At 47.6% G+C, this 13,301-nt stretch overlaps 1 protein-coding gene across 1 annotated transcript in view; it reads left to right on the forward strand.

Moving 5' to 3' along the window:
• Csmd2 (CUB and Sushi multiple domains 2) overlaps nt 1–13,301 on the forward strand; it is a 537,775-nt gene that overhangs the window by 484,735 nt on the left and 39,739 nt on the right. Inside the window, exons 47-51 of the mRNA XM_051188846.1 lie at nt 4–192; nt 2,385–2,531; nt 6,249–6,437; nt 10,709–10,894; nt 11,843–12,037. Coding sequence (XP_051044803.1) covers nt 4–192; nt 2,385–2,531; nt 6,249–6,437; nt 10,709–10,894; nt 11,843–12,037 — 906 coding nt within the window. The remainder of the gene's footprint in view (nt 1–3; nt 193–2,384; nt 2,532–6,248; nt 6,438–10,708; nt 10,895–11,842; nt 12,038–13,301) is intronic.

Here is a 13,301-nt window from a genome sequence, read left to right on the forward strand (position 1 = left end):
CAGTGCACTGCCCAACCAATGAGCTTCTGACAGACTCCACGGGTGTGATCCTTAGCCAGAGCTACCCTGGAAGCTACCCACAGTTCCAGACCTGCTCCTGGCTGGTGAGGGTAGAGCCGGAGTACAACATCTCTATCACAGTGGAGTACTTCCTCAGTGAGAAGGAGTATGATGAGTTTGAGATCTTTGATGGTGAGTCCCACAGAGGCCATGGGGTTCTCTGCTGCAGACAGCACCAACTCGCTCCCAGCCCCTGGGGGCATCTGAGCTGCATTCTCTTATCAGAACTTGCTGGAGGTGCCACCTAACATCTTTCTCTACCATAGAAACTCAAGATCAGGGAATTGATGAGCTGTATGTCTGTTGCTTGCATAGTAGTTTAGATCTGTTACAAACCATTTCTTACTCAAGGCTAGAACCTCTGAATACCAGCCAATCAGTAGCCCTTTGTGAAGAGTAGGCTTTCTCTGAAACCCAAGAAAGTCAACCAAACCCCATACTGCTTCTTTAGTGGTCAGACAAAAGGCTCTGTCATTTACTGTTGTGTCTAGAGAAATCTTGTCATATGTCCCAAACCAAAATACCATTGCAAACTTTGTAGGATCTATCTTCTACCCTCTGGTGCATGTACTAGCTAAGATATCTATACCAATTGTCTTTGGTAGACAGAAAATCCTATGTAGAGAACAGAAATGCTACATTCTGCAGGAAAACCAGATCCCCATCCCTTTCCACTGTATCATGATAGAAATCAGGCTTATTAACAGAGCTCTGGGCCTTAACTGTTAACATACACTGTTGCCTATCTCATGCCAGTGCAAACTGCTTCTGCTCATCCTTCATGACAGCCTGGAGAAGAGCACACTGTAGCTGCACATTCTGTGTAACCAGGACTGTGCCCATCTGCTCTAGTAAAGATGCCACGGGGCCTTCATCTATCTGCGGATATTTGATTAAGTTTGCTCGGTGGGGTAGAAATGGCATCTCTCTTTGTGAGTTGCTGTCTGATAGAACAGCCATGGTAGGATCAGGATCCCCAGGAGTCCACATCACTCCAACTTCTGTATCTGTCTTTAATAACTCCAGCTGTTCTCATGTCTACAGCATTCAGCTGTTTAGCTGTATGCTGAATGCTGTAGTCATGAGAACAGCGTGCAAACCAATTGTATACAGTAGTCATTCCTCTGGTCTTGGGTCCTTTTTTTATAAGAACCTATCCTCTCCTTTAGCCAAACTGTCCTGGAATGAAGGGGAAAGGAAGCATGGCTTGGTCTGTAAGCAGGACAGAGAGGGGTGAATCTTTCCACTGAGAGTATTCTCCTCCATACTGGTGCCTGCTGTGCTCATAAATTCATACTATTTTAGTTGCTCTCTTTGGCTACCCAGCTAGCTTGCCCCTAGGAGTAACCATAGTAACTACATGTAGATGATCCCCATGGATGCTGTAGGCTAGGTCCTTCCAACTACCATGTCAGCCTTGTTACCCATTTCCAATTATGGCAGTATTGCTTCCGTCTGCAAACTGTTTCCCCCTGACCTCTGTGTTCCAGAGTGTTCTCACCCCTCTTAGTCCTAAAGAGCCTGGTTTCCTTAGCCCAGCCTCCTGAGGACAGTAAGTCCTCACCAGCCCATTCTTGATTGCTTTCATGTGTGGAGTCTCCCCCTGGCCCTCCCCAAGGAACACAGTTACCAGGCAGGAGTTCTTTTCTCATGATTGAACTGTTTGAGTTGTGTTGCTTCTGCTCACTTCTGGATACTTACCTTCCCCGTTCGCCACAGCAGCTCAAATACCCCCTACTTTGATAAATTTAGCCCATTAGTCTTCCAAGCTCCCAAGAGCTGTCTCAGTGGTGTATTGGAACCTTCACTCATAGCCTTCTCCAGGACTATAAATCCTGGGTTATGAGTTCCCAAGATTTATATTATTCTCCTTGAACCAGAGTCCTGAGATGCAATACGGCCATTTAAGGTAGGGGCTTAAGGTAGGGGCTAGAAGAAGGCACTTTCCAGGGAAGCCTTGGGAGCTTTATTACTTATGACCCTGGGAGCTATCGCTTTGCTCTGGCGCTATGGCTCTCTTTATATACCTGTTCAATAAACAAAATTTCTGTGTGGTGAGCACCACACTATTTTGAGCATGCACGAGAAGAATCAGAAGAGGCTCCCAGCTCAAAAACTCAGCTCTTCCATCAACTAACTGCCTGACCCTGGCAAACAGCAAATAGATTTCATCTCACTTACTGAGTCCAGAGCACTGTTTCAGAGAAGGGGGGCCCTCCAGCAGGGCCCCCAGAAGCAAAGTCATCCAGCCATCCCAGGTGTCTATACTTACAGCTCTCTCCTGACTGAGAATGGCCTATAACCCTGTGTCTTTATCACCCCAGGTCCCTCAGGACAAAGTCCTCTGCTGAAAGCTCTCAGTGGGAATTACTCAGCTCCCCTGATTGTCACCAGCTCAAGCAACTCTGTGTACCTGCGATGGTCATCTGACCACGCCTATAATCGGAAGGGTTTTAAGATTCGGTATTCAGGTGAGTAGGCCAAGAGAACTCCTAAGAAGGGCCCCCAGTCTGAACCCCTTAAGTCTCTCACCCAAAACATCCAAAGAAGCCATGGTCCATCCCTTCATCAAGGTGGCAATCTTCCTTGTATAGGCAAGGCAGCCCCCTCCTGTCTTCTGTCTCCCTTAGCCAACACTGCACAAGCGAGACTAGAGGCCTAGAGACTAGAGATCTCCTACCTCTTCCTGCCCAGGTCCTTTCCCACCTCTAACTTCTTCTCATACTCCCACCTTGAGTCTACAGGATTGTAACTATTAAAAATGAGATCTGATGAGACCCAGAGCCTTAAAGGGCTAGGAGATATTACTAGAAGTCCTTTGACTGAGCAACCCCAAGACACAGAATTACATAGGGTAGGCAGCAGAGAAAACCCTCTCCTGTTGTGCAAGCCATATCTCTTTCATCATGATCATTTCATTAACAGATGTCAATTGGACATATTTGTGAGGTGTGCAATATGACACGTTGATGCATGTATGCAATCATAATGATCAATGGGAGCAATTAGCACACTTGTCACCTCACAAGTTTATTTCTTTGTGTTGGAGACTGTTGAAATCCATTTTTCTACCACTTTTGGAATATATAGTCAGTGGATTATAAACTGTGGCTGCCCATCCGTACTGCAAAACATGAGAACTTAGTTCTTATTTTTGTGCCCAGTAACCAACCTCATTTCACCCCCTCTGCCTTCTACTGGTCCCAAGCTCTGGTGACCCCTATCATACTCTCTACTGGTATAAAATCAACTTTCCCTGGCTTTCACACATGGATGAGAACACACAGATTTGTCTTTCTGAATCACTTAACATTATGTCCTCCATCTACATTGCTGCAATTGACAGGGTTTCACTCTTGTCTGGGCATGGTCAGATCAAAGGCTAGGCCTTTGATAAAAAAATATCCCTAGGATACAATTAGATGGAGAAAATGGACTTTCTCTGAACTCTCATTGTGGGAACCACTGATCTGTTTGATAAGCTGAAACCTTGATGTCTGCTTTGAAGGACAATCCAATGAACTGCTGGCTGTGCTTGCCAGCCCTGGAGGCTGCAAAGAATGTTTGTAGATCATGGGAGTTCTGCCACATGCCTGAATGCCAGACAAGTATTAGACAAAGTTTCAAAGCATAGCAGTTTCAGGGAGCCAGGAATATAGCTCAGTCAGCAAAGTACTTGTCACACAAGTACAAGGGCCCTAGTCCAACTACCTAGGACCCAGGTAAGAATCTGAATGTGATAGCATGCACTGGTATCCCACCCCAGGGGAGACAGGCAGGTGGATCCTTAGAGCTCTCTGGCTGGCCAGCCTAGCCTAATCAATCAGTGAGCCCCAGGTCCCAGTAAGAGACTTTACCTCAGAAAATAAAATAGACAGCAGCCTGGGTGACATCTGAGTTGACCTCAACCCTCTACACACACACAAGAATATTGGTTAGCAGGAATGGCATATCACCATGTTCTGCCTGAAGAACCATGTATCCATATCTTCTCATGTGTCTCTAATTGCAAGACCAGGTGACACCTTGAGGACCCATGGCAAGTTCTGAAGAGCCTCTGGGTGTGAGAGGAACTACCAGATGGAACTGAGGGAGCTCTACCTTGACTCCCTTGAATTTCCTTTCCTCTGTAGATCCCACCCACACTCTCCTCTCCCAGATGTCCATGGTTAGGGCAAAGATGGCCTTGTGACCCCATGATCAGTGATCTGCCCTGTTACTAGCTGGCAATAAGGCTATTTAACAAAACCCATTGGGGAGTTCAGGACTGAGTTCCTGGTGGTTGGGAAAATGGCATTTTCCTGCCACCACTACTAAATTTAGAGCTAAGAGCTCTTAAGGAGTTCTCTTTGTCTTACTGCTCAGAGACTAATGTGTTTGGAAGTAATGAGTCAGTTGTAATTACAGTACATATGCCACGTAGAAAAGAAATTCATTACATGGTACAGCAATTAGTACTTAATAATTAAGATACAACCGACGTGTGTGACTTACCACTGTGTCTGTCCTAGTGACTAAGCATATTTTATATTGAGATTCTCATTCCTGGGTGAAGGAGGTACATAGATTCCAGATGTGCTTGACAGAGGAGGCACAGCAGGAGTGCACACACATGTATGTGATGGTGTTTTGCCTGCATATATGTCTGTGTACCACATGTGTGTCTGGTGCTTGCAGAGGCCAGAGTGAGCATCAGATCCCCTATAAGTAGAGTTATAGATGTGAGCCACCATGTTGATGCTGGGGATTGGACTCGGATCCCCTGAAAGAGCAGACAGTGCTCTTAACCACTGAGCTATCTCTCCAGCTCAGAGCATACAATTTAATAAAACACCATTTCTACCCACACAGAGCCTTCAGACAAGAAATCAGAGGTCTCTCTGTGAGAGCCTGTGAGGACAGGGCCTGGCCCCCAATCTGCTCACCCCTATCTATCCAGGAAGTTCAGCTAGAGACCAAGCAAATGAAACAGGGTCATGATGTGAAGCCCCCCAGATCACTGTCCCCTCACAGACTCACAGAACCAACCGGTGTTAGTTATTTTTCTTGTTGCTATGACAAAATACCTGACTAAACCAACTTAAGGAAGAAGTCGTTTATCTTGGCATGTAGTTTAGGGATATGGTCTATCACAACTATGGGAAAGTGGTGACGGGAGCCTGAGGTACCTGGTCACATTGCCTTTGTGGTCAGGAAGCAGAGAGCGACCAAAGTGGGCACTCAGCTAGCTCTTGCCTTTCTATGCCATCCAGGACCAGCCCATGGGACAGTGCTGCCTGCATCTAGGGCCTTCTTCCCCCCATCAACTCCCTCCCAGCTGTGCCCAGAGAGTTGTCCCCTAGGTTATTCTAGGCCTTGTGGAGCTGTCAATGATAACTGTCACACAACCCAAGGACCCCCAGCAGGTGTGAGTTCCCTCCATCTGGGACATTTGCCTGCCCCACTATTGCATCCCCAGGACCAAAGCAACCAACAGCTGGCACTGACTGGACTCCTGGGAACTCTTCACTGGATAAATGAATGAAATATGTCAAGCCATACATTGGGGGGGACAGGAAATGAACCCTGTAGGGAAATGTATATCCCAGAACCCCAGGCATCCCCAACACAGCCGAGCAACAGATAGCAATTTATTGAGCACTGAGTGCCCTGCACTGCACTGCACTGCACTGGGATGCTTTACTTAGTCCTCTCTCTCTCTCTCTCTCTCTCTCTCTCTCTCTCTCTCTCTCTCTCTCTCTCTCTCTCATCACATAAGCACCTATAAGGGAGGTGTCGCAGGGAGTCAACTAGAGCAAAACAAGCTTCAGTGACTTACCTGGTTGTCACATGTTTAGGAGAGCAGACCCACTGGGCCCTGCTTTACAAGGTTACCTGCAGTCACAAGGGCATTGAAAGCAGCCTGGACTGTGTGAGCTCAGGCAGCAAAGGAGGCCAGCAGTTTACAGAGCAAGTTGTTGGTGGCATAGTTCTCAATTGCCCTTTGTTTTGATTTGGTTTGTTTGCCCTTGTTATGGCTTTACTTAACTGTTGTTCCCTGTCAACCACCCGGGCCTCCTTAAATACAAAGGACTGGGCAGTGACAGTGGACATGAGCTGGGGGAGGCGGGGAGCGGCTATGGGACAGCCCACCTGCTCAGGCAGTGGAACTCTGCCACTCCTCTGCTCAGCCTCTTCTCACTCCTCAGCTCCCTACTGCAGCCTGCCTAAGGCTCCTCTCCACGGCTTCATCCTGGGCCAGACAACCACCCAGCCCGGCGGCTCCATCCACTTTGGCTGCAACATGGGCTACCGTTTGGTGGGACACAGCATGGCCATCTGTACCAGGCACCCTCAAGGCTACCACCTGTGGAGTGAGGCCATTCCTCTCTGTCAAGGTGAGCAGCAGGGGCTACAGTAGCAACCAGGTGGCTCAGCTCCTAGTCACCTTGGGATGGTATCGGGAGCTGTCAGGACCACATGCAAGTCTCCCGGGGTCTGGTGATGGAATCGTACCTTCAGCAAACATTTACTAAGGGTCTATGCATCTCCAGTTCTGGGGGTGACAGATGCACAGTGAACTCTGTTCTCAGCACCACCGAGAGGTGGCCAGGTGAGACAAGAAATGACAGGGAAGGAAGTACTGTATGGAGAGGTCTGTGTCAAGAACCCCTGGGTAAGAAGGGCCCGGCCTCCTCCTAGCAGTTAAGGACTCCCAAAGGCAGGGAGATGTGAGGTCTGGCTCCTAAAGCAAATGAGTCAAGCAAACCCCTGAGATCTGCCATTCAGTTTGCATTTATTACCTTTTAGAATTTATGAGGGCTTTTCCCTTTATAGGAATATAAGTTCTTGTCATGATGAAATATCTTGCTTTGTATAATTAATAAATACTAATAAAAAATAAAGTCATAGGACTGGAGTGATGGCCCAGGTGATAAAGTACATACCTTGAGAGCATGGGACCTGAGTTTTGATCTTGCAGAACACACACACACACACGCACACGCACACGCACACGCACACACACCAGGGGTAGTAGCATATGCTTATGATCTCATTGCCTGAGAGGTAGAGACAAGAGGATCTCTCAGGCTTCAACCTGACCTGCTTGGTGAGCCCCAGGCAGAGAATGAGATGCTGCCTAAAAACCTAGGATGATACCTGTGGGACAACAGTTAAAGCCGCCCTCTGGCTTCCACCTGCCACCCCCACACATCTGTACATCTGCGCACACATACACATAAACACAAAAACAAAGCAAGATACTTCCAGACTAGAAATCTGAAGAAGTAAGAATAACAAATAGCACAAAGGAAAAGAGTGAAAATGAACTATAATTCTGCCCTGAGACCACTACTGTTACTAATTCTTTTGGTCTTCTGAATAACAACATCTTTCACATATTGCCCATCTTCCTTGTTATTGCTGTTGATGCCTGCATAGCATTATGGGAAAACTGACACTTAGGTGTCATCTACTGTGGGTCATTGGAGCGTCTATGTATTTTGCAACCATATAGTTATAATTCTGTCTTCATGAGCATTTCCTCAAATGAAATCCCAGGAAGGAGATTGCTGGGCCATGACATATGCAGAACTCTCAGCTTCCAATGCCTTGTGCCCTGCTCAGATTTTTTTCCCTCGTGTACTCCCCTCCCAGCAACAGTGAAAGCACCTTTCTCAGGTGCTACACTGAAAACGAAGAAACGTATTGCCCAGTGTGGGCAAAGGAGGCAATGGTACTGCTCGTTGATTGTATATTTCTTGGTCCCCAGTGTGTTGACACCTTTAATGACATCTATCACCTCTGACCCTCACAACCCCCTAACCCACATGGTTCTGCTTTGGAAATGACCAAAAATGTGTTATTAATATTCTGCAGAGCGACTGGCTGTCACACGTGGCTTCAGTCTCTGTGTCCCTAGCCACATCAACCTGGACAGCTCTATTGCAGAATCCATTTGGAAACTTCCAGGTGTCTGGTCTGTTAGGTCTCAGCCTGCCTCTCTAGGTCTGTGTCCTCACCTGCTGCTCTCCACCCTAACCTTTCTCTCAGCTGCTGTCTTCTCTAGAACCATATTCCACAACCAGGAAGTAAATGCCTCCGCTTACCACCCAGCAGGCTCACCTGGCTTCCTCCTCCATGGCGATGAGAGTTCTCCGGGGGCATACACATAGTCCCTCCACAAAAAGAGGGCATCAGTCACCCACTGCCACCATTTCTGGAAGGGCCTGGCATTCTGTCTGCTCTCTGCCCCCGCTTCCAAGTCATGGCTTCTCCATGAGAAACTGTGTACTCACGACTTCGATTCCCACACTCAGCCAGCTTCCCTCTCTTCATCCACTCTCCCATGTACCTCATCCCATGAGAATTTTCAAACACTCTGTGCTTTTACCTCCTCGCACTTCCTCCTGACAGAGTGTCTCTCCTGTCTCTAGGGTAAGGACATTCAGGCCGAGCTGTAAGCTCCCGAAATGGGGAGTTACCTATTTTGTCAGTTGACTATACCAGCTAGGGTCAGACCAGGGCTATGAGAAGGGCTTGCCACCACTGCCTCTGCTTGCTCTCCTAGGTCTGTTCTCCAAGCAGAACATCTACAGGGATCTGGTAACTCTGCCCTGGGATGGGGATGGGGGTGCTCAAGCAAGCGGAGCAGTTAGCTGATCTACTATGATTGTTTAGCTGACCCAGTACCACTCTTGCTCAGCCTTGCTGTTTGGACATTAGATGAGCCTTATCTCTAAATGCTTCCTGATTTGCCATCCCTTACAAGCTCCGGATGCCACCCTGCCCCATCTGTTGGTTCCATCACCGACTTTTGAATCCTTTTTCTCTCTTGTATTTCAAGCACCTCCCCATCCCTGGGCAGCCAATACTTCCTCATCATAATGAAGCCCTAGACTAGGGTCCCTGGAAATTCTGGAAAGTTCAGTAGAGTCAGGTAGCCACCATCAGGGGCCTTTCTTCTGCCAGAGTTTATTCGGGATCTGAAGGGAGGAGGCCTGAGCTCTAGATGAGCAGTAGTGGGGGGCAGTGAGTAAGGGATGGCGGCGAGTACTCATTGTTTCTCTTTCCTTCTGCACGTCCTCCAGGACATGTATCCAGTCACAGACCTCTCCATGCTGCTGCACATGTCTGAATCAGTAACCTTGACACTCCATTGACTTATATCCCTCCGTTTCCCATGTAAATGCCATGTTTCACAGTTTCTCGGTTCTCATGTTGTTTTGGATGGAGAACACCCTCAAGTAAACTCCTCAGAGAGGGTTCATGAGAGGAAAACTTCCTGAGTCTCTAGCTCTGTGAAGGTTGTCAGGAGTTTTGCCCTCATATACGCTTAGCAGGGTGACTAGGCTAAATCCTACATTATAAATCATTTCATCCATAAGGCTGAAGGCTTTGTTCTGTTTTCTTTCGATACCTAATACAGGTGAAGAAAGGTCAGCCTGGTTCCGTCCTTCACAGGGTTCCCCTCTACCTCTGAATGGTCCTTTGTGTGTCCCCTTTGTTCCTTTTCAGCCTGAAGACTTGTTTCTCTCTTCGGCTACCGGAAATGTTCATGTAGGCTACTTCTGTTAACCCACCCGCTTTCCACTGTCTCTTTCTGGAGCTCTAAACAGTTGGACATTGGTCCTTTTCCCTTATTCTCCATCTGTCCTTTGGGTCTTCATTCTGGGAAGTTTTTTATTGTTAATATCCAGTGCCTTCACATCATGTGTGTTTTGACAGTTTGACAGTTTTCCTTTGCAGCCTTTCTTCAAAGCTCTCCTCATTTCATGAATGGCGTGTGTCACTTAGTCTCAGGATACCACTGGCTGCCCAGTTCAACAATCTCATATCTCCCACTTCCTGAACAAACTCTGTCTCCTGAGGGGGGGTTTCCCAGCCCCAACCCACAAGGGCCTTGTCTTGCTTTTTTCACATCGCTACTACAGGTTTCTTCATCTGTGTAGTAACATTTGATTGTCCATATTTAAAAAGGAAAAGCTAGGTGGCAGGTGGTTGAGTTCTATTAATCTGTGTGACTCTCTTTGTCCATGAGGTTTCTCCCATGAGTAAAATCTGGATATGGGTGGAGAGCAGGGATGATCCTATGGGGAGCAGCTGAACCTGACCACCTGAGTTTGACCCACATGGGTAGAAGAAGAAAAGGACCCCCTGCAAGTTTTCCTCTGATTTCTCCATGCATGCAAATGCACACATGAGTGTACACACACACACACACACACACACACACACACAAAATAAAATACAATAAAAATTTATTAAAAAGAGCATCCTTTAGAATGCTAACCCCCACCTTGGCATTCCAGAGTCTTTCAAGGGACTCTGTCCTTAAAGAAGAGGAGACACTGGTTCTTTTCAGCAAACAGAGGCTTGAATGCCTTGACACTGCACCTGTGGGACAGATGGAAGGAAGTCTTCCCTGAGGCCCCTTCCTGTAGGTTTTGAGCTGTAGCCTTTTCTCTCCATTTAATCTGTGAAGACATCTCTATCCTCCAATTTGTCCTTTTATGATATCTCTAATCATGGTTCCCCTGTTTTCTTTCGTAGGGCTTCTTATGTTTGTTAGTCTTTAAGTTTTAGAGACTTAATGGGAAAGGTGAAAGTATAATCTCAGAACATCTTGAATCAGAAATGCTCACGACATCCTTTTCCCCTTCGCCAGCTCTTTCCTGTGGTCTCCCTGACGCTCCCAAACATGGAATTGTGTTTGGCAAGGAGTACACAGTGGGGACTAAGGCCGTGTACAGCTGCAATGAAGGCTACCACCTCCAGACAGGTGCTGAGGCGACCACAGAGTGTCTGGACACCGGCCAGTGGAGCAACAGCAATGTCCCCCCACAGTGTGTCCGTGAGTTCATGGGCAGTGGTGGGCAGTGGCAGGAGGGGTTGGGTATGCAGCTGAAAAGACTCCTGTAAGGGATGGGCTTCCAGTTCAGGAGAGGGCTCAGAACCCGGGGGTGGGGGCTAGAGGACTCAGGGAGGATGAAGGTGGGTGTCTACCAACTGTGATCCCCATTGTGAATTACTCTCGGAACACTGAAGGACCACCGTGTCTGGGCTGTTTTTGCAAACCACCATGGCACTTAGAATGACCAGAAATCTGCATGGATGTCCCTCAACCATAGAACTCTGGAGTGAAAATTTGGGGGATCAAAAGATAAATAGGCAGCCTAGTGAGGCACATTCAGTCCAATGATACAGTTTTTTCTTGTGTTTGCATCATTAAAAATGAACACATACGTGTGTGTACATATATGCATGTATATTTATGTACATATATTACTTAAAATTTTTATAATCAAGAAAGCTTAAATAAATATCCAGATTTCTGGATTTTCTGGAAAAAAAAAAAACTAGAGGTCACCAGCTAGGGATGCACCTCAGTTAATAGAGTGTTTACAGCATAAACTGAGGGTGGTAATTCCTCCCTGTAATCCCAGCACCGTATAAGTGAAGGCAAGAAGATCAGAATTGCAAAGTCACCCTTAGCCCGGGCTATTTGAGAGGCATCCAAAAGAGAACGGGGTGGAGGGCAGTTCTGAAATCTGAGCAGATGGAATGTGCAGTCCACAGCCAGTAACTGATACCAGCAAAACACCAGCCTTACTACTTTATTTTACAGATCTATACTCCCCCACTTGCTGTATCCTCCTCCCCAACCCTCTCAATCCATTCCTCAAACTTCCTAGGAACCAAATGTTCCTGGATTCATCATTACCGTGTTGAGTTCCCCTGGTCCCTTGTTCTCTTGTGATGTCAATTAGCTAAGTCTTGTCCCTGCTTCTTGTTCCCCCAGCTGTGACCTGTCCAGATATCAGTAGCATCGGTGTGGAGCATGGCCGGTGGAGGCTTATCTTTGAGACCCAGTACCAGTTTCAAGCCCAGCTGATGCTCATCTGTGACCCCGGCTATTACTACACTGGCCAGAGGGTCATCCGCTGCCAGGCCAATGGTAGATGGAGCCTGGGAGAGTCTATGCCCACCTGCCAAAGTAAGCTCGGGAAGCACAGAACGGGCCCGTTTGCAGGGTACTTCCTACCAGAGCTTTCTCTCTCGTACGTAGAGTAGATTGAGGGTTACCCCCAGCGAGTGCAGAGTTCAGCATACCTCTTTTTTGACACCCATCTAGAATCCGGAGCTTGGAAAGGGCTTGCTTCTTACCAAAAGCTCTTTCTTAATAAACCTCCAGCTCATCGTGCACTGATTAGTTCATTCATTAGGGCCCCCAGGGAGGTACAAAGATCTAAGTGTACTAAGTGTTTGGCCTGCCTGAGGAGATGGCTCTGTGGGTAAACAGCTTACCATGCAAGTATGAGGTCATGAATTATGTGGGTTCTGGTAGTGAGTGCATCCATGATCCCAGCATCCCATGGCAAAACCAGAGGCAGAGACAGGAATACCTGGGAGATCAGGAGCCAGCTAGCCTGACATGTGTGGCGGCAATGAAATCCTGTCTCATTGGAAAGTGAGGACAGACACCTGAAGTTTGCCTATGACCTACGCATGGGCGCGCGTGCACGCACGCGCACACACACACACACACACACACACACACACACACACACACACCATAATTTAAATAAAACTGTGGCTCTTGCCTGCCAGAGCTTACAATCTTCTAGAGAAACAAGGCAAAGAGGCTGTGATGCATGTGTGATTAAGACCTGCAGCTGGAAGAAGGTAGGATAGAGGACCACCTGTGTCTATCTGCCTCCTCTCCATTGCTTACTGCTATTCTTTAGTTCTTTGAGTCTCAACAGTCATTCCCCGAGACTGAGATGAATTAGTGTGTGTTCTTGGATCTCCTACAGAAGGGAAGGGAAAGCCCTGGGCCTCTGCTGTAACACCATGTTTATGGCAGAGTAACATGAGTGCAGAGCAGCCTCACTGCGGCACAGCCTTGGTGCCAAGCCCCACCTTGTCCATCAGCCAGAGGCTGTTGGCATGCTCCCTTAAGAAGGACTGTAAGGCTACTGCTGTCCTGGAAGACAAGGACAAGACTGATGTCATTATCTGCCCGGATCACACCACAGACTCTCCATCTCCTCCTAACCATGGCTCCATCTTAGCCCCCTGTGGAGTTCTTAACACACATACAGGCCTGAGCCTTGTCTCCAGAGATGGAACCTGGGTGGCTAGGGACACCTGCTGATGGGGGCAAGTCAGTGTCACAGTACATTCTGCTCATGACCCCAGAGAGGAAGGCTAGGCAGTTCTTGACTTTGGTCAGTACTTACTTTCATCTAGTTCAGCAC

The sequence above is a fragment of the Phodopus roborovskii genome, unplaced genomic scaffold, assembly GCF_943737965.1.
Source record: "Phodopus roborovskii unplaced genomic scaffold, PHOROB, whole genome shotgun sequence".
In the NCBI taxonomy this organism is placed as follows: Eukaryota; Metazoa; Chordata; class Mammalia; order Rodentia; family Cricetidae; genus Phodopus; species Phodopus roborovskii.